The 18058-nt window shown below is 40.0% G+C and overlaps 1 protein-coding gene and 1 long non-coding RNA gene across 2 annotated transcripts in view; both read left to right on the forward strand.

Moving 5' to 3' along the window:
- Positions 1–1524: 1524 nt before the first annotated feature.
- Positions 1525–6699, forward strand: LOC136251825 (uncharacterized). The gene is made up of 3 exons (XR_010699212.1): positions 1525–2285; positions 5966–6441; positions 6493–6699. It is a non-coding gene; the product is annotated as an uncharacterized lncRNA (long non-coding RNA).
- A 278-nt stretch (positions 6700–6977) lies between these two features.
- Positions 6978–18058, forward strand: part of LOC136250244 (dynein beta chain, ciliary-like) — a 28348-nt gene continuing 17267 nt past the window's right edge. Inside the window, exons 1-28 of the mRNA XM_066042425.1 lie at positions 6978–7358; positions 7448–7641; positions 7692–7881; positions 7939–8038; positions 8083–8294; positions 8347–8574; positions 8633–8800; positions 8850–8966; positions 9020–9285; positions 9341–9409; positions 9601–9989; positions 10045–10214; positions 10264–10338; positions 10392–10727; positions 10847–11271; positions 11376–11715; positions 11774–11860; positions 11909–12310; positions 12355–12600; positions 12655–12879; positions 12930–13021; positions 13817–13943; positions 13996–14675; positions 14723–14879; positions 14929–15191; positions 15240–15378; positions 15427–15675; positions 15882–16131. Coding sequence (XP_065898497.1) covers positions 6993–7358; positions 7448–7641; positions 7692–7881; positions 7939–8038; positions 8083–8294; positions 8347–8574; positions 8633–8800; positions 8850–8966; positions 9020–9285; positions 9341–9409; positions 9601–9989; positions 10045–10214; positions 10264–10338; positions 10392–10727; positions 10847–11271; positions 11376–11715; positions 11774–11860; positions 11909–12310; positions 12355–12600; positions 12655–12879; positions 12930–13021; positions 13817–13943; positions 13996–14675; positions 14723–14879; positions 14929–15191; positions 15240–15378; positions 15427–15675; positions 15882–16131 — 6562 coding nt within the window. The 5' untranslated portion in view covers positions 6978–6992. The remainder of the gene's footprint in view (positions 7359–7447; positions 7642–7691; positions 7882–7938; positions 8039–8082; positions 8295–8346; positions 8575–8632; positions 8801–8849; positions 8967–9019; positions 9286–9340; positions 9410–9600; positions 9990–10044; positions 10215–10263; positions 10339–10391; positions 10728–10846; positions 11272–11375; positions 11716–11773; positions 11861–11908; positions 12311–12354; positions 12601–12654; positions 12880–12929; positions 13022–13816; positions 13944–13995; positions 14676–14722; positions 14880–14928; positions 15192–15239; positions 15379–15426; positions 15676–15881; positions 16132–18058) is intronic.

Consider the following 18058-nt stretch of genomic DNA (forward strand, 5'->3'; position numbering starts at 1 on the left):
GCTACAATACAGTAGGCTTATAATAACTAAAAGGTTAATGGTGTTAAACTCAACAATAAACTGTAACAGTGTGCAGAAGTCACCTGATTTTCGTACTGAGGCACTCTTGGATAGTTTGTATGCATGTACAAATGACGAAAATTATATAATTCATAAAGTGAAACATTATGGCATGTAACAGGAGCGAATCCAGGGTTGGCAAAGTGGTGTAGGTATATGGAATAGGGGGTCTAGGAGACGAAGCTCCCAAAACGCTAAAGGTACTTTATACGTTTCAGGACTGAAATTTTTGATGTAGATAAATTATGCTTTCTAAGTAGTCAAGAGTTGTACGGGTCAGTGACAAACAGTAGTTCAGCTTTGAGCCAATTGTCATACAGAATGGCATACAAAGACAACCATGTAATGAAATATTCCTGGTAGGCTAAGCATGCCTTTGGGATAGTGCTGCTAACCAAATCTTTTCATATTTTATACATGGAGGTTATAGTCATAGGTCTTCATATTAGTGTCATAAATGATCAGGTGTCATTGCTCTAGGAAATATTACGTCCAATGATTTATGGTGGCCAATAATACATGAGCTGCTCTATTGCAGGGTGAATTATTTGTAAGATCCCATTCCTTTGTGTGCTTCATCATTATTATATGTGACCCGATTTAGGAAAATCAGTCTTAATGTCATATTTGACACCTCAAATATTTCTGAACATAATAATGCATTTTGAGCTATCAATTAGCTTTACAGTGATTACAATCACTCAAAACCCTGAATTACATATTCTGTGACAGGTGCATAACTGTCACAATGGTGACACAGTAAATTACAAGGTGTCATGCGTGACATTAAGACTGATTTTCCAAAATCCAGTCACATATGCAGTTGGGTCTTTGTAGAAAGATACATTCCTACCACCCATTATTTTACGTACTGTGTAGCTGTACTAGCATCCTGTCATGCTACAACCGGTCTCCCCAAAATCAGTCCCCCGGACCAGCACTTGCAATGCCACAATTTGTGAATGGCCCCTCTCCGCCATAGGTGGTCCCCCCACCTGACAACACGAGTGACAACATTATTGTTTGAGTTGCATAGTTTGAGTCTTTCACTCGCGAGTCTTCATGAGCAAGATTGAAACCAGTCAGTTTAATAGCTTTGGAAGTAGCTAGCTATTAAAATAAGTTGGAACGCACTAGATACTCTAATTATATAGAATGTTCATGAGGAAATTCTAATATAGCATGCAGTGATGCATGGAATTGGAATACTCTGATAAAGCACTCATGTAAGCTATCTATAGCTAGCTATTTGAAGCATGCCTGAGATGAAATAGCATAGACTATATCAACTAGCATGAAAGCAGGGGCGTACTGGTAGCTACAATGCATGTAGGCAGGTGAGGCAACTGCTTCACCAAATATTGCATGCTGATTGAACTGCAAAGCTAGCATTGGACCTTTTAGAAATCTTAATAGCAATTTATATGCTATTTAGTTCAACTTACTGTATGCAATAGTAAGAGTTCATCCAGAGTTTCCAGAAACTGGTCAAGCAAGATCGAGATACCCTAATAGAGCAGTCACTCTAATAAAGTACTAATATATAGAACAGTATTTAATATACTGATTTTTGATAAACTGATGGTCTAGCTTTACTATGGGGGTAGCATGCCACCAGGTGCCAGGCCTGACATGTTTTGCAAGGATAACGACTGTTTCCATCAGGAGTGACAGTGAAGGAGTGATCACATATTGTTGCAGAGGTTTATAAGTGCCAAAAGGTACTTATAAGCTCCTGTTTCTACTATGGCAGTAAAATAATCTGCAAGTTTCGGGCACTGTTTAAACCACATGTAACGGTCCTATTGGTCACTCATATTAGCCCTAAAACACGAATCAGATGTTTAAAATTTACTAGGGGCTTACCCAGTTAACATAATATTATCACCAAATATGAATAGCTTGGTATGCTGTATTCCAAATCTTTCATTAAATTGTTCTGTTTCACAAGTCCTCTTAGGTTTGGCATATGGAACAAAAACAGCTGAAAATTTTGTCTGTTTTGAGTGACAAGTTTTGGCAGCTTTGTCTTGGAATTCCCATGATCCCTGAGATGATTGAGCAACATAGTAACCCTAACTGAGTTGATCCCTCACTTGATTATGAGAAAGAACTGTTATGAACCAGTGTTTGACTATTTTATGAGTCCTACAGATGATGATTGTGAGGAACTGCAAAACGAACAAGATAATCGTGAAAGACTGCAAGGCAAGGGTAATAATCAGGTGTGTATATAGATTGCATTGGACCAATCACTATTTTAGTGTGTGTTTATTGTACACACCACAGTTAATTTGCAGAAATGCAATTCTGTGTACGTTGAGCTTTAGGATACAACACAAAGACGGTATTTGGCCAGTCATTGTAAATAAAGCAAGTTAGATAAAACCGTCATTCCAAGTTGATCAAGTAGTTGTTCTAGCTTGTAAACTGGTGCCAGGGCACATTGAAACTTAAGAAAATACACCAAAAGTAAGGAAAGGCTTTTGCAACTGTATTTTGAACCACTGACCTGACCTCTAGCTTTGGTATGCTTGGAAATTTTTGTGATATGAAATTTTCTGCTGTGTTAATTGCAAAATCCATGAAAATTACACACCATAAAAATTTCCACAATACCATGCACCATGTCACTGTTATACACTTGCTGCCAATTCCTTTTGCTTTTGTAAAATACAAAATGAATTCATAACCCTATTAACACAGTTTCCTAACCATAGGAGCACATATTCTAATCCTAGAAGTGCACTGTGAGTATATTGACAGAAATAAAGAAAGTGTGATTTTCTAGCTCTGTGATCTCTTAACCGATTACAACCAATTTTGCTGTAGAGTTTCCCACCAGGTAGAGGAGTCTACATATATAGTACTTATCAAATTTGAAAAAAATCTTCCAAAGATATGTGTGGCAAAAGTTTCGGGTTTTTTTCTTGGTTTTTTTCCTCTCTACTTCTTTTTGCACACTTTGCAAAATCTGCCATAAAACACATATTTGTGTTCTAATCAGGCTGAAATTTGGCACACTTAAAGGGCTTACTAAGCAAATCTCAACACTAATTTTTAGTGAGAATCCATCAACATCCACAGAGTTGTGACCAATTATTTGCGTAAAATAAGATCGAACTTTTGTCACTCCATCAGGGTAAACTGCTTTTGATAATTGAAAATTGGTCTGTAGTTAGAGTAACCATCGTAGGAGTGCCTTTTGGTGGTTTGAAAGAAATCGAGAGTAATACCACGAAGATGCAACATGAAAGCCAAAAGTGTGCAACAATTACACAATCAAGTTTTGGTAATAAAAAATTGCCACACCTACTACATATAACAAATGCTCAATCAAAATTTTCTGATAATGCAGTCACCCTATTAGAATATTCAGTAAGTAGCAAGTCATCCTGTAGAGAGTTCCAGCTTCACGTTCAGCTGCAAACAAGTCATCCTGTAGAGGCTACAAACAAACTACCCCTTACAAAGTACAGCTAGAAATCAGCTAGGAAAAAGTCACTCTGTAGAGAGAGAGCTAGAAACAAATCACCATGTAGAGAGATCAGCTAAAAATGAGCCACCTTGTAGAGAGTTCAGCAACATTTCTAGTCACCATGTAGGGAATTCAGGATCACCTTGTATAGAGTTAAGCTCCAAAAAAGTCAACCTGTAGGAAGTTCAGCTACATTACAAGTCACTCTGCATGTAGAGAGTAAAGCTACATTAAAAATCATCAAGTCACCCTGTAGGGAGTTTAGCCATAAACAGTCACCCTGTAGAGAGTTCAACTACAAACAAGTCACCCTGTAGAGTGTAGATATGTTACAAGTCACTCTGTCCATTTTACAATTCACCCTGAATGGAATTCAGCCAGTAAGGCATTGCAATTTACTCAGTAAATAGTTCAGCTAAAAATATCAGTGTAGAGTGTTCAGCAGTGTTGGGCAATTACATATTACATATTACTTGCAACTGAACTATTTAGTTACAGTTACATATTACCCATAAAATAAAGTAACTGTAATAATATTACATATTATATTACTTTGTGTCCACAGCCTTAAGCTGTCACGTGTGAAACTACCACCTTATCACGTGACATGATTGCGTTGTTGGACAATATGCAAATTTTGGTTATAAGTAAGAAGCTGGTGAATAAGCTTCATTCAGTAGGCCTCGTTACTTCGTTGTGGCTAGGCGTTACTCAGAGGATAACTAACAAGATTAGTAACTTCGTTACTTGTAGTAATAATATTAAGGAATGGTTAGATGCTGCTGCCTCTGCCAGTATCTCTGCCTCTCAGAGAATTTTTCTAGCACGAAACTGTACAGAGTGGTGCACAAATTAGACAGTTTTATTTTTGTAATTACAGTAATTAGTCTTTTTTGTTGTTGTTGTTTTTGCCTTGCCATGCCCACAGTGTAGTCCTCTACTTTTTGTGTTCGCATGCTGTCCGAGGTTTCACATGCCTATTTGTTTTGTTGTACATCTTTTCATCACAATTGTTAATGATGGTTATCTCTCGTAATATTAGACTCGTTACAGTAACTATATTACTTAGGTAATGCGTTACATTTGTAAGTAAAGTAACTTGAGTTATATTACCTGTTTTTATAGCGTATTTCGTTATATTACTCTGTTACCACAAAAGTAATAATATTATGTAACACGTTACATAAGTAACACGTTACTCCCAACACTGGCGTTCATCGTTCAGCCATGTACAAAGTCAAGCTGTAAAAAAGGTGTGGCCTCCAAAAAGGCCAGGGTGAATGAAATCAAAAATGGCAGCCAATAAATGGCTGTGATGGTAGCAAAAATTTTAATAATGACAATTCAGGTAAATTTTGTGGTGAATCTAACAAAAAATCACCTGAATTGTCGTTATTAAAATTTTTGCTATTAACCTACCGTCACAGCTATTTCTTGGCTGCCACTTTTGATTTCACAACTTTTTTCACCCTGGTCTTTTTGGTGGCCGCACCCTTTTTTGCAGCTTGGCTGTGGTTTAGATAATATATATTAACAACTTTTGTATGAGCAAACACTTTGCCTTGCCAGATCCTGTGTGGAATTTCATCTAGGCAGTCTAGCAACCCAAATTGCTTTTTTCAGTAATGTACATGTGTAGTCTTGTGTGGCCAGACCGCTTTTTTTCTTTTTTTGAGTGATATATAGTCGGCACACACTGACTTAGTAAAGGAAAAAAAATCGGTCTGACCATGCAAGACTATGTGGTGGTGGGAAAAAATCCGAATGGTCTGGGTGCAAGACTACATGCATGACAAGATCCAGTGGTATGCTATTACAGTGAATTGACATGATACTAAAGGTGTGCGTGTAGTATAGTGTGAAGAAATCAGATACTCCGGTTATGTGGATGACACAATTGGAGATTATGGAAGTATGTTTGAAGTGGTAATGACACTGACTGTTTCTAGTAGTACTGCTAGTGTTAAACCCTACCACGAGTAGGATATTATTGTTATCAACCCGAGGCTGATGCAAAGCCATGCATGGCCGAGGTATTGATAACATATATCTTATGAGTGCAGGTGTATAGTTTAAATGGCTTCTATCTCATACTTTGAATGTGAAGAATGTGAAATTAAGAGGTGGCCACTAAACAAGGATTTTACTCTAAGGAACATTAATGATGCATGATTTGACTCATTTCCGTTTTCCATTTCCAGTTTCCGTTTCCACTGTTTCCAGTTTCCATTTCCAATTTCCCATAGTAATTTTGCTGTGCTTGCATGTATATACTTATTGTATATTATATATGATATGGCTTCGTGTTTCTCTTTTGATCCAACTGAAGTGTAAATCAGCTTGTCCTTCATATTTAAGGATTCTGACCTACTGGCCATTTCCAGGGTTTAACTACTGCATCCTCCTATACTTTTTATTTTGATGTAGGGCTTCGATCAGTGGGATAGAAATTGAAGATAATTCTGGAGGTTTGACAGATGAAGCAAACCAACAAATTGAAGCACCAGCCCATCAAAGTATGTAATTCTCATCTGGTGCACCTTAAGAGACTCCTAGAGCCTATAACCAGTTGTGTTACCTGTAGCATAGATACTATAGCCTATAGTATCTATGCCTGTAGGGATAACTATGAGTTATACAAACAAGACAATTTGATCACCAAAAACTTGCATGTCGCTGTGATGGGACAAGAATTTGACCGTTGCTGAGAATTTGTTGCATGAACAAGTTGAATTTCTTGGATACGTGCAGGACCTGTTAATGGGAAGAATACATGACTCAGATGTACAAAGACATGACCTTGTTATGATGTGTTATAATGCATCGGAGACATTTATCATGCTTACTGGTGAAGCCGGATGGATTTTATTCAAAATTGTTAACACAAGTCTACAGCTTACTAGGTAAGCTAGAGTGTGTATTAATAGCAGTTGATGTATACCAGTCTATTCCAGGTACCAACAAAGCAGTGCTGTTATCATGAGTAAATATCATTCTTTGGTGGTGGATAGCTACATTGATACCAGAGTCACGTCTTAGTAGACAACCAGAGTTGGAGGAGACTGATAAACCCACTGCTGTAGACTAAATGAATTAGCTTGTGTCATAGGAACACCTGTAAATTTAGTGCTCATATAACCTACGGATATTAAAGTTTTGAATAAACGGATAATATACGGTATGCGTAAAAGGCGGTATATTTGGCGCATGCGTATGTGTAGTAAGTGTTTGTAGCTATAGACACCTTTGTCGTCATGGCGATTTGGCGGAGGTAGCAACTGGTTTTCTCCAAGTTCGCTTTCGTCTTTCCCGTCAGTGTTGAAAGAAGTCAAAAGGAGTTTTATCGTGTGCGTGTTTATTATTTGCGGTACTATACCCTGGGATTTTGTGTCGGGTGTCAGTTGGAAGTCTACCATATTTATGGTTGAGCGTTGTCAACTAGTGCAGCAGTAAAATGGCTGGCGAAGAAGAAGAACAAAATACCGGGGAAGACCCGAGGATGGCGTTTATCTCACAGTTCAGCATGAAGACGTTGAAGCAGAAAACAGACAAATGGTCTAAAATGATGAGCCAAGAAGACAATGTTGTGATGCTGCAAGACTTCCTAGAGAAGGGTGATACTCGTGTACTGGTGGTGTATGTAACACCACAAGGTCAGATGCAACCAACTACTGAGTTTCCAGCCACCAGCAAGCACAAGGCTGTATATTTTATCAAACGTAAACCTGAGCCGATTAAAAAGGAAACGATTCACACTTTACTGATGTTTGGGGATATGTCGTACACCCCGTTGGACCAGTTGTCATCACTTGTTGATGCTGTAAGTGTGTTTGTGTATATGTGCTGTAACGTGTGTAACTCAGAGTCTATGTGTGTTTGTTCTCACTACCCCACACACTCATGTCACAGGTAATGCTACCATTACTGGGCAATGATTACAATCATGTCAAGTGGCCTAACGTGGTGACAGCAGATGTGATGAGGAACGTCACTGACTTAAAGGGAAATGTGTTTGTGTTCTCTGGTCAAGTGAAGGGAAAGACTCTGTTACCTCTACCAGCTAGGTCTGATAATGTTGCAAAGGCAGCAGAAAGACAAGAACGGTAAATTGTCATTGATCACAATAACTTGTAAGGAGTTGTTACCCATTTAGTGGAATGCCATTTGACAAGACAGTGATTCATGCAGTAGAATCAGTTGTCATTGAATGGTCTCACCAGATCAGGGGAGTACTTAAGAAGACATCTGCTCAGCCATTGTTGGATGGCAAGTGTCCGTGGCCGACTGCAGAACTGGACTTCTGGAAGGCTCGTTATGCTGACATGGAATCAATAGTTGATCAGGTATACAACAGCATTTACTTTGTGTACAGTAATGACAATGTATTGATTATTATGTAGCTACATGATAACAAGGTTGTTAAAATGAAGGCTTTATTGAAGAGAACACAGAGCAGCTACTATCCTGCCTTTGTGGACATGTATAAGGATGTAATGGAAGGTATGTAATAAAAGCTTTCATCACTATTACATATACTTGCTTAGCCCTTGAGGAAGCTGCTGATATTAACATGTTCCTGAGTCCATTGAGGCCACATTTTGAAGGGATGGAGGAGTGTGATTATTTGGAGCTTGAGAAACGACTACCAGCAATCATGCATGTCATCTGTCTGATATGGGCCAACTCTAAACACTACCAACAACCAGCCAGGCTAGTTGTACTCCTGCAAGAAACGGCAAATCTCATCATTGATATTGTAAGTGTCATACAACATGAGGTGTTTGTATTTACCAGACTGTCTGTTACAGACTAAGACATTTGTGTCTGAGGAGATACTTCGTATGGAACCAGACGAGGCACTAGAGAAATTAGCTGATGCTACAAAGATGTGTAAAGTGTTTGTGAATGTGTTTAGTGACAGAAGGAAGAGTCTTGCTTCATATTTCAAAGAAGGACCCGTTGTTGAGTGGGACTTCCAATCCAGCATTGTATTCACAAGATTTGATAAGTTTATGTCCAAGCTTAAACAATTGCAGGCAAGAAATTATTGCCAAATTCTTGATGATGTTGTTTCATGTAGTATTACCTTTGTAGGAGTACTTCCATCTAGTGATGGAGTTTAATAAGTTGGAGAAGGTCGAGTATGGTGGCTTCAATGGACAAACTTTCAGTGATAAAACCGAACAAATGTTCACTAATTTTACAGAGCTCACTCAACGTATTCAACAGAAGAACTGTGACCCCCTCGACACTGCCGGTGATGTGAGTTAATGTGTGCATCGATCACACATGTTGATGACTGATTCAACAGGAATTTGATGAAGAATTTAAAGCCTTCAGGAATGCTGTATTAGACATGGAGCAGAGACTTGGTTCCATTGTGTGCCAAGCTTTTGAAGATTGTGGTTGCTGTGAATCAGCATTTAAAGTCAGTAATGTTTTATCAAACACATTATGTGTATTGATATAGTCACTGTATAGCTGATTGAGATGCTCGGTACACTATTGGAGAGACCTCTTATCAGCAGAGACTTCCAGAACAAGTATCCGAAGCTGATTAACATGTACAATTTGGAGCTTGATGAGGCTAAACTGATATTTGATCGACAGTTATTGTTGACCCAGTCACCCGAGGGACCTGTGATCAACAAGAACATGCCATATGTTGCCGGACTGTTGAAGTGGAGCAAAGAACTGAGAGATCGTGTTGATAGTGGGATGTCTAAACTGAAGACAATCAATCATGGGTAATTACCCTGTACATATGTCATTGATACTGCATCATCTGTTGTTGTTGTTTAGTACAATGGAGAGTGCTGAAGCCATGATAGTGTTTAATAAATATGATGAGATGATGGAACTAATGAAAAAGTAAGAGATATGTGGTAATTGATGGTAGCATATGTATACAGTACACTATTAATGCCCCTCCATTCCGAAGTGTAGAATATGTTAGAATTTGACAACTATGTAATATTCTAATAGAACATTCACTTGTGCTACAAGTGTTTTAAAATAGCTTGAGGTCATATGGAAATTAAAATTTACATTTTCTCATATAGTTTTGAGGATAAAACGTATCTTGAATGGACTGAAGGAGTGGATGCCATTGCCAAGACTAATTTGGAGCGTCCTTTATTAGTACGAGATGACAACACTGAATTACTCAGTGTCAACTTTAATCCTCAACTGGTAGCCTTGTTGAGGGAAGTTAAATATCTTGAGATGCAGAAGGATGCTAATCGTGTCATTCCTGAGAAGGCAGCAGCTGTGTTTGCTCAAAACGAAACTTACCGCAAGTATCTGCAAAATCTTGATGTGACGGTGCACCTTTACAACCGTGTCAGAGAAACCGTACTAGATGTGGAGTACCCATTAATTGAAGGACAACTACAAAGTATTGACAATCAGATAGAGAGAGCTATATCGGAACTGAACTGGACCAGCGATGGTATAATCTTAATACTTTGTAGTGTGACAGTACATCTAGGTTAAACTTTTGACAGGTGCCTGGGAATATATTGAGTCAACACGTGATGTAGTTAGAGACTTGGAGAAGAGAGTACAACTGGCGAAGGATAATATAGAACAAATTATCACTATCATGGCTAAGTGGTCTGAGTCACCAATGTACCTAAGGAAAGGTGATAAGAAAGATTCCTTGTTGAATTTGGAGGTATATGTAGCTATATTACATAACAGTGTTTAACAGTTTTGTTAATTAGGAAAGAGAAGCCAACCGTAAAGCTCGTTATGATAACATTACCTCTGGAGGTGAAAAAATACACAAGCTAGTGAAGGTATTACTTGTATTTGAAAAACCAAGGTCATTTAATTGTGTATCATTTGGTAGGAAAATTTGGCATATTTCAAAGCTGAGGATGGTTCAAAGATTTGGCATGACTACATCGAATATCTTGATGACATAGTGTTGGATGGCTTCTTCAACTACGTCCATTGTTCTCTTCAGTACTTCCTGGAGAACACAGACAAGGAGAAGTCAGGAATGCCACCATTGCTCGAGGCCAGATTAGAGCTACAGGCACCAGCCATTATCTTCTCTCCTTCTATCGACCAGGATGCTGCTGACAGCTTCTTCATCTTGGTGGAAGGATTAGCAAATGATATTTTTAAAGGAGCATCTTTGATGCCACGACTAGCACTGCACAACGGGCAGGAAAATTATCAAGTAAGTCTTTATGTGGATCCTGAATTGAAAGTGACCGCCTATTTTCTGAATTGTTGGTGTACATTCTATTAGAGTAATTGAGACGGTTTGTTCATATGCCACGTGTATGTATTTCACAGAATGATGTGGAAGAGATTGCAGAACTTTCTGACTTGAGAGAAGAGTTGTTGGCACATGTTAACAATGCAATTGCTTTAGCTAGTGAATATTGCAACTCATTCCAAAAGTACTCCTATTTGTGGGTTGATGACAGGCAAGAATTCATGCAGCAATTTTTGGTGTATGGACATGTTTTGACAGCTGAAGAAATTGAGCAGCATGGTGACGAGGGGGTGCCTGAGACTCCCCCAACACTAGAGCAGTTTAAGACACAGGTAGACACTTATGAGAAACTTTACATTGAGGTGGAGCAAGTTGAGGGCACTGCAATCTTTGATGTGTGGTTCAGAGTGGATTCTAGACCATTTAAACAAGCTCTATTAAATACTATCAAACGGTGGAGCTATATGTTCAAACAGCACTTAATTGATCATGTAGAGAATAGGTAAGATTTGTTCTTTACACATGAGCACAAGTGCACACTTGTGTGTGCACTTGTACGGGTGTGTGTGTTCATTAAAAGTTACTTTGAATATGAATTCCCCACAGCCTTACTGACTTAGCTGTCTTCATCAAGGAGACTAAGGCTGGTGTAGGTGTTGAAATACAAGAGGGAGATTATGATGGATTAGTGGAAGTGATGGGACACCTACTAGCTGTTAAGGACAGACAAGCAACCACTGATGTGATGTTTGAACCACTGAAGCAGACCATTGATCTTTTGAAGACGTATGAACAAGAGATGTCAGATGAGGTGCACCAGAGGTTACAGGAGTTACCAGAGCAGTGGAATGTCGTTAAGAAACAAGCTATAGTCATGAAACAGAATGTTGCCCCACTACAAGCCAATGAGGTTTCTCTACTTCGAAGGAAAATAGCATCATTTGATGTAAGCTAAGAATTTTTGCTTTTTATTGCTATTCTCTAATGTATTTAAACACATTTAGGTGAAGCAGCACACATTTAGGGAGACTTTCAGGAAGAAGGCTCCACTGTTTTATGATTCCAACAATGTGTACTCAAGAATTGATAAGGTGTGTATTGTGTTTGTTAAATAACATTTTATACACATATTTTTGTAGGTCAACTGTGATACTCAAGCTATGGAACAAGAGATGCAGCAATTGCAAGAAAGTGGTGGACTGTTTGAAGTCAACACTCCTGATTTCAAACAGCTCAAGGCTTGCCGCAAAGAAGTGGTCATGCTAAAAGCTCTCTGGGACACTATATTTTTAGTAAATAGTTCTTTTGATGACTGGAAGACCACATTGTGGAGAGAAATCAATGTGGAGACCATGGAAATGGATTGTAAGAAGTTTGTCAAAGATATCCGATCTTTGGACAAGGAGATGAGAGCTTGGGATGCATTCAGTGGTCTTGATTCTGCCGTGAAGAATATGGTGACATCACTACGTGCTGTTGGTGAACTTCAGAACCAGGCCATCAGGGACAGGCATTGGAGTCAGCTTATGCAGGCAACACAGGTTAGTACTGTTTAGCATGTACCGGGTTTATATGTGTTCATCAGGTTAAGTTTGTGATGTCAGATGAGACAACCCTGTCAGACCTGCTTGCTCTCAACCTACACAGTTTTGAAGATGAGGTTCACGGCATTGTGGACAAGGCCACTAAGGAATTATCAATGGAGAAGACATTGAAAGAATTGGATGCCACTTGGTCTCAGATGCAGTTCCAACATGAACAACATCACAGGACTGAAACAATGTTGCTAAAATCTGATGAAGAATTGATTGAAACACTAGAAGATAATCAGGTAATGATGATTGTGATTATTTGTATGAGATGTACAAGGTCTTTTGTGTTATAGGTTCAAATGCAAAACATGATGACTTCAAAATACGTTGGCTTTTTCCTGGAAGAAGTATCTGGCTGGCAGAAGAAGCTTGCCACTGCTGATTCCGTGATAACCATTTGGTTTGAGGTGCAGCGAACCTGGTCCCATTTGGAGAGCATTTTTATTGGGTCTGGAGATATACGTTCTCAGTTACCTGAAGACTCTAAACGTTTTGATGGAATTGATACTGACTTTAAGGTAAGACTTACAGCCATGTATATATTGCTGTTGTTAGCTGTACATTGTAGGAGATAATGGCTGAAGCTGCTCAGGTACCCAATGTTGTTAAAATAACAAACAGGAAAGGTCTGTACGACCAATTGGAAGACATTCAAAAACGGTAAGGTAACAACAATATATTATGGGTATATGCAGAGATGGGGTAACGCGTTACATAATAATTATAACATGTTACGTAATATATATTACAATTTGCGAGTTGAAGTAATATAATGCGTTACATTGTGAAATGCATGTAATATAACTTAAGTTATACTTTTAGAAACTATTAACTCGTTACTAGTAACGAACAAAGTAATAATATTACGTAACAAGCAAGGTAACGAGTAGCGATAAGCGCGATGTAACGAGTAATACTATGAGCAACAATGAGCCAGTAATGCATTACAAATGGCTTTTATACTGCGATTTACTATCCATTAAACTACTCAGTGATCCATTACCTCAATCCATTAACCTTTCACCAATATTAAAGGATGCTGCCCGGTCCATTGGATTGATACGTACCACGTGACCACATAGACCATTGCTATAAATGCCCACCGTCTGTGTGAAAACATGTGGTTTGCATGCATATATGCTGAAGTGTTAATTTAATTCATAATATTAAAGTATGTGAAGTTACTTGCATTCAGTAACTTTAATATTTACAGCTAATAATATTAAGTTACATTTCACAAGTAACTTAATATGTAATATTATTAAGTAACATTTTATTTTAAGTAATATACTGTAATATATTTCATTGTGTAGAAAGTATTATGTATAATATGTAATATATTACCAAGAGTTAATAATAAGAGAGGCACTCTCTTATTATTAACTCTTGATATTACTTTGAAAAGGTAACTTCCCCAACTCTGGGTATATGTCATTTACACATCTGCATATACAGGTTGGCAGTGTGTGAGAAAGCTCTGGCTGAATATTTGGAGACAAAGCGTCTTGCCTTCCCACGGTTTTACTTCATCTCATCTGCTGATCTGTTGGACATCCTGTCAAAGGGAAATCAACCTTCTGAGGTTAATTTAATACCACTAATGTTCCCATGTATAGTGTAAGTATTGTATGTAGGTTGCACGGCATCTGGCAAAGCTGTTTGACAGCATGGCCAAGTTGAAGTTCAAAGAGGATGACAAAGGAGAAAACACAGAGGAGGCACTGGTTATGTTTAGCAAGGATGGAGAGGAGTGCCCCTTTGACAATCCTTGCATGTGCATTGGACCAGTGGAGGATTGGCTTAACAGGCTGCTGGACACAATGAAGTCTACTGTTAGGTACCAGTTCACTGAAGCTGTTGTTGCTTACGAAGAGAAGCCTAGGGAACAATGGCTGTTGGACTATCCTGCACAAGTGGCTCTAGCATGTACACAAATCTGGTGGACCACTGAGGTCGGTATAGCCTTCTCAAGACTAGAAGAAGGTTACGAGAATGCCTTGAAAGACTATTACAAGAAACAAGTCACTCAGTTAACAACACTTATCACTATGCTGCTGGGAGATCTCACCAAAGGATTGCGTCAGAAGATCATGACAATCTGTACAATTGATGTACATGCCAGAGATGTGGTAGCCAAGCTGATAGCACAGAAGGTGGAGAATGCTCAAGCCTTCACCTGGTTATCCCAATTAAGACATCGCTGGGATGAAGAACAGAAACATTGTTTTGCTAACATCTGTGATGCCCAGTTCAAGTATTCTTATGAATACCTGGGGAATACCCCTCGTCTGGTGATTACACCTCTAACTGACAGGTACAGAGATTTAGTATCACCAAACTATCTTCTATTTCTTATCGCAGGTGTTACATTACATTGACGCAGTCTCTTCACTTAACCATGAGTGGTGCTCCTGCTGGGCCAGCTGGTACTGGCAAGACTGAGACAACTAAAGACTTGGGTAGAGCCCTAGGAATCATGGTGTATGTGTTTAACTGCTCTGAACAAATGGACTATAAGGTTCATACTGCACTTACTGTAAAACTGAATTAAACAAATACTTTTGTAGTCTTGTGGCAACATTTACAAGGGACTTGCACAGACTGGTGCTTGGGGTTGTTTTGACGAGTTTAACAGGATTTCAGTTGAAGTATTGAGTGTTGTTGCTGTCCAAGTAAAGTCCATTCAGGATGCCATTAAGGCTAAGAAGAAGAGGTTCTTGTTTGAAGGCATAGAAATCAAACTCACCCCATCTGTTGGGTTGTTCATAACAATGAACCCTGGCTATGCTGGTAGGACTGAGTTACCAGAAAACTTGAAGGCATTGTTTAGGTAGAGGAATGTTAAATACATATGCCGTATATGTAACACTTCTTGCAGGCCTTGTGCTATGGTAGTACCTGATTTTGAGTTGATTTGTGAAATTATGTTGGTGGCAGAAGGTTTCCTTGATGCTCGACTGTTAGCCAGAAAGTTCATTACTTTATACACACTTTGCAGAGAACTGTTATCAAAGCAGGTAACACTGAAACAGTTTTATAATCTGTTGCTCAGGATAATTTCCTAGGACCACTATGATTGGGGTTTACGAGCCATCAAGTCAGTGTTGGTAGTGGCTGGGTCTCTGAAGAGAGGTGACCGGGGCAGGCCTGAGGACCAAGTGTTGATGAGAGCTCTTAGAGATTTCAACATTCCCAAAATTGTCACTGATGACATGCCAGTGTTTATGGGTCTGATTGGAGACTTGTTCCCTGCCCTGGATGTACCCAGGAAGAGAGATTTGGATTTTGAGAAATATGTGAAACAGGCTATTGTGGTATGTTGTGTGCTCTGTGTGTGTGTGTGTGTGTGTGTGTGTGTGTGTGTGTGTGTGTGTGTGTGTGTGTGTGTTTGGGGGGAGGGGGGATATTAGATATCCTTACAGAGTAACTAAGTTGTAGACGTGCATTTACACTTTGTATAAATACTCTAATAAAGCAGTCTGCATTAATTCACTTGTATACGTGTTGCACTTTCTTCAAGGAACTACGCCTGCAACCTGAGGACAGTTTTGTACTGAAGGTAGTTCAATTGGAGGAACTACTAAATGTTAGACACTCTGTGTTTGTTATTGGCAATGCTGGTACTGGCAAGACACAAATCCTCAAATCACTTAACAAGACTTATGTTATTATGAAGCGTAAACCAGTTTGGGTTGACATCAACCCTAAAGCTGTCACAACTAATGAACTGTTTGGCTACATCAATCGTGCAACCAGAGAATGGAAAGATGGTTAGTGTGTGTGTGTGTGTGTGTGTGTGTGTGTGTGTGTGTGTGTGTGTGTGTGTGTGTGTGTGTGTGTGTGTGTGTGTGTGTGTGTGTGTTTCTTTGCTCCAGTCTACCCAGCTGTTTAAATGGGGACCTGGTTGCCTGGTGTCAACTGGGGAAGCAGTCCACCCACCTGTAACATCAATGCGTACCTAGTATTAACTGGGGAAGTAAATGCCAACTGTCCAGTGGTTGAAGGTCCAGGTGGGACTTAGGGTGCCCACTGTGGGACATGGTACAGCCTCCTATGGGTTACTAGTCCTGCCCCAGGAGGATTTTCCTTCGCTGACTCCTAGCACTTGAGTAGCGCACAGGTGTCTCAGTGCTGGTTCACTGGGTAGGTGTGACTGTGCTAGCACGGCAGCTGAAGGCTTTGCTTTGTGTGTGTTGTGTGTGTGCGTGCGTGTGTGTGTGTGTGTGTGTGTGTGTGTGTGTGTGTGTGTGTGTGTGTGTGTGTGTGTGTGTGTGTGTGTACACACACACGTCATAATTAATGGATATACACTGGCCATATCGCCAGTAGTTATCTAAACAATTAAATAGAAGATGCTGAGATGGCCTCTTCAGGAAGGGAATTCCACCCAGTTAGAAAAAAGTTTTGGGTAGATTCCATGTTCTTATATAATTAACTTTACCGGCTCCAAGTGTACAATGAGGAACCGGATAGTTCTGTATGGATTACCGTGGAATGGGAGAATGGGAACTGTGTGCTGTAGGCTTGGAGTTCTCCGTCACAGGATCACGGGAAACTCACGTGACTGCTGCTGTGACGCAATGGATGCTCTACGTAGCACCGTCTAGGCACATGCAAGCAAGGCGACTGCATGGATGAACATCTGTTGACTTCCTTCCTTGGAGGCCGTGGGGGGCGACCTACCCCCTACCCCTACTAGCGGATCCCTCTCCAGACAGAGCCTACAGCACAGCCCATTGTCACACTAACACTATCGCAAGCCTCATGACTCGGTTCACCAGTTAGTGGAGGTATGACAGAGTAAAATGGGAGGGATCAGGGAGGGACAAAGAAGCAAGTTGCTATCGCAACGAAATTTCTGAAAAGAGCGGGTAGATTATCCCGCTTGCCCCCAACAACTGCTCTTTCGTCACGTGCGCGGAATTTGAATATGATGGAAGAAGGGGGGCATCTGCGTGTTGTGTCACCTCAAGTTAACACCCTTTAACCTGCGGTTAAATTCGTATTAACTTTACCGGCTCCAAGTGTACAATGAGGAACCGGATAGTTCTGTATGGATTACCGTGGAATGGGAGAATGGGAACTGTGTGCTGTAGGCTTGGAGTTCTCCGTCACAGGATCACGGGAAACTCACGTGACTGCTGCTGTGACGCAATGGATGCTCTACGCAGCACCGTCTAGGCACATGCAAGCAAGGCGACTGCATGGATGAGCATCCGTTGACTTCCTTCCTTGGAGGCCGTGGGGGGCGACCTACCCACTCAAGCTAGACTGTAGAGGGTAACAGGCTAGTAGTTCACCACGGCCTTCTGGCTACAGCACACTGGAGCCGCATTCACCCATTCAAGCGATTGTGTGGCAGCATGATTGTATTTCGTGCGGAAATTATCTTCCACCTAACTAGTAAATGAATTAAATGGACCACACGCATACACACACACACACACCTTAATAACAAACTGAACATCCCAATAATATCCGGAAATATACTGGTACGGACAGTTTGAGAGAGCCGAGGACACTGCTGCCAGTCGATGGGGATCCATCCTGATATAAAGCTTGTACGAAGAGCTCTTCCATCTGCCCAGGGTCTGAATAGTTGAGTCTTCTATGCCTTCCATAGCTGCTGTGGTGGCCGCTCCAATACGGAAGCTATGGCCAGCAAAGTCACAAGCCGGAAGATTAGCTGAAGTCAAA

Source organism: Dysidea avara, chromosome 3 (assembly GCF_963678975.1).
Source record: "Dysidea avara chromosome 3, odDysAvar1.4, whole genome shotgun sequence".
In the NCBI taxonomy this organism is placed as follows: domain Eukaryota; kingdom Metazoa; phylum Porifera; class Demospongiae; order Dictyoceratida; family Dysideidae; genus Dysidea; species Dysidea avara.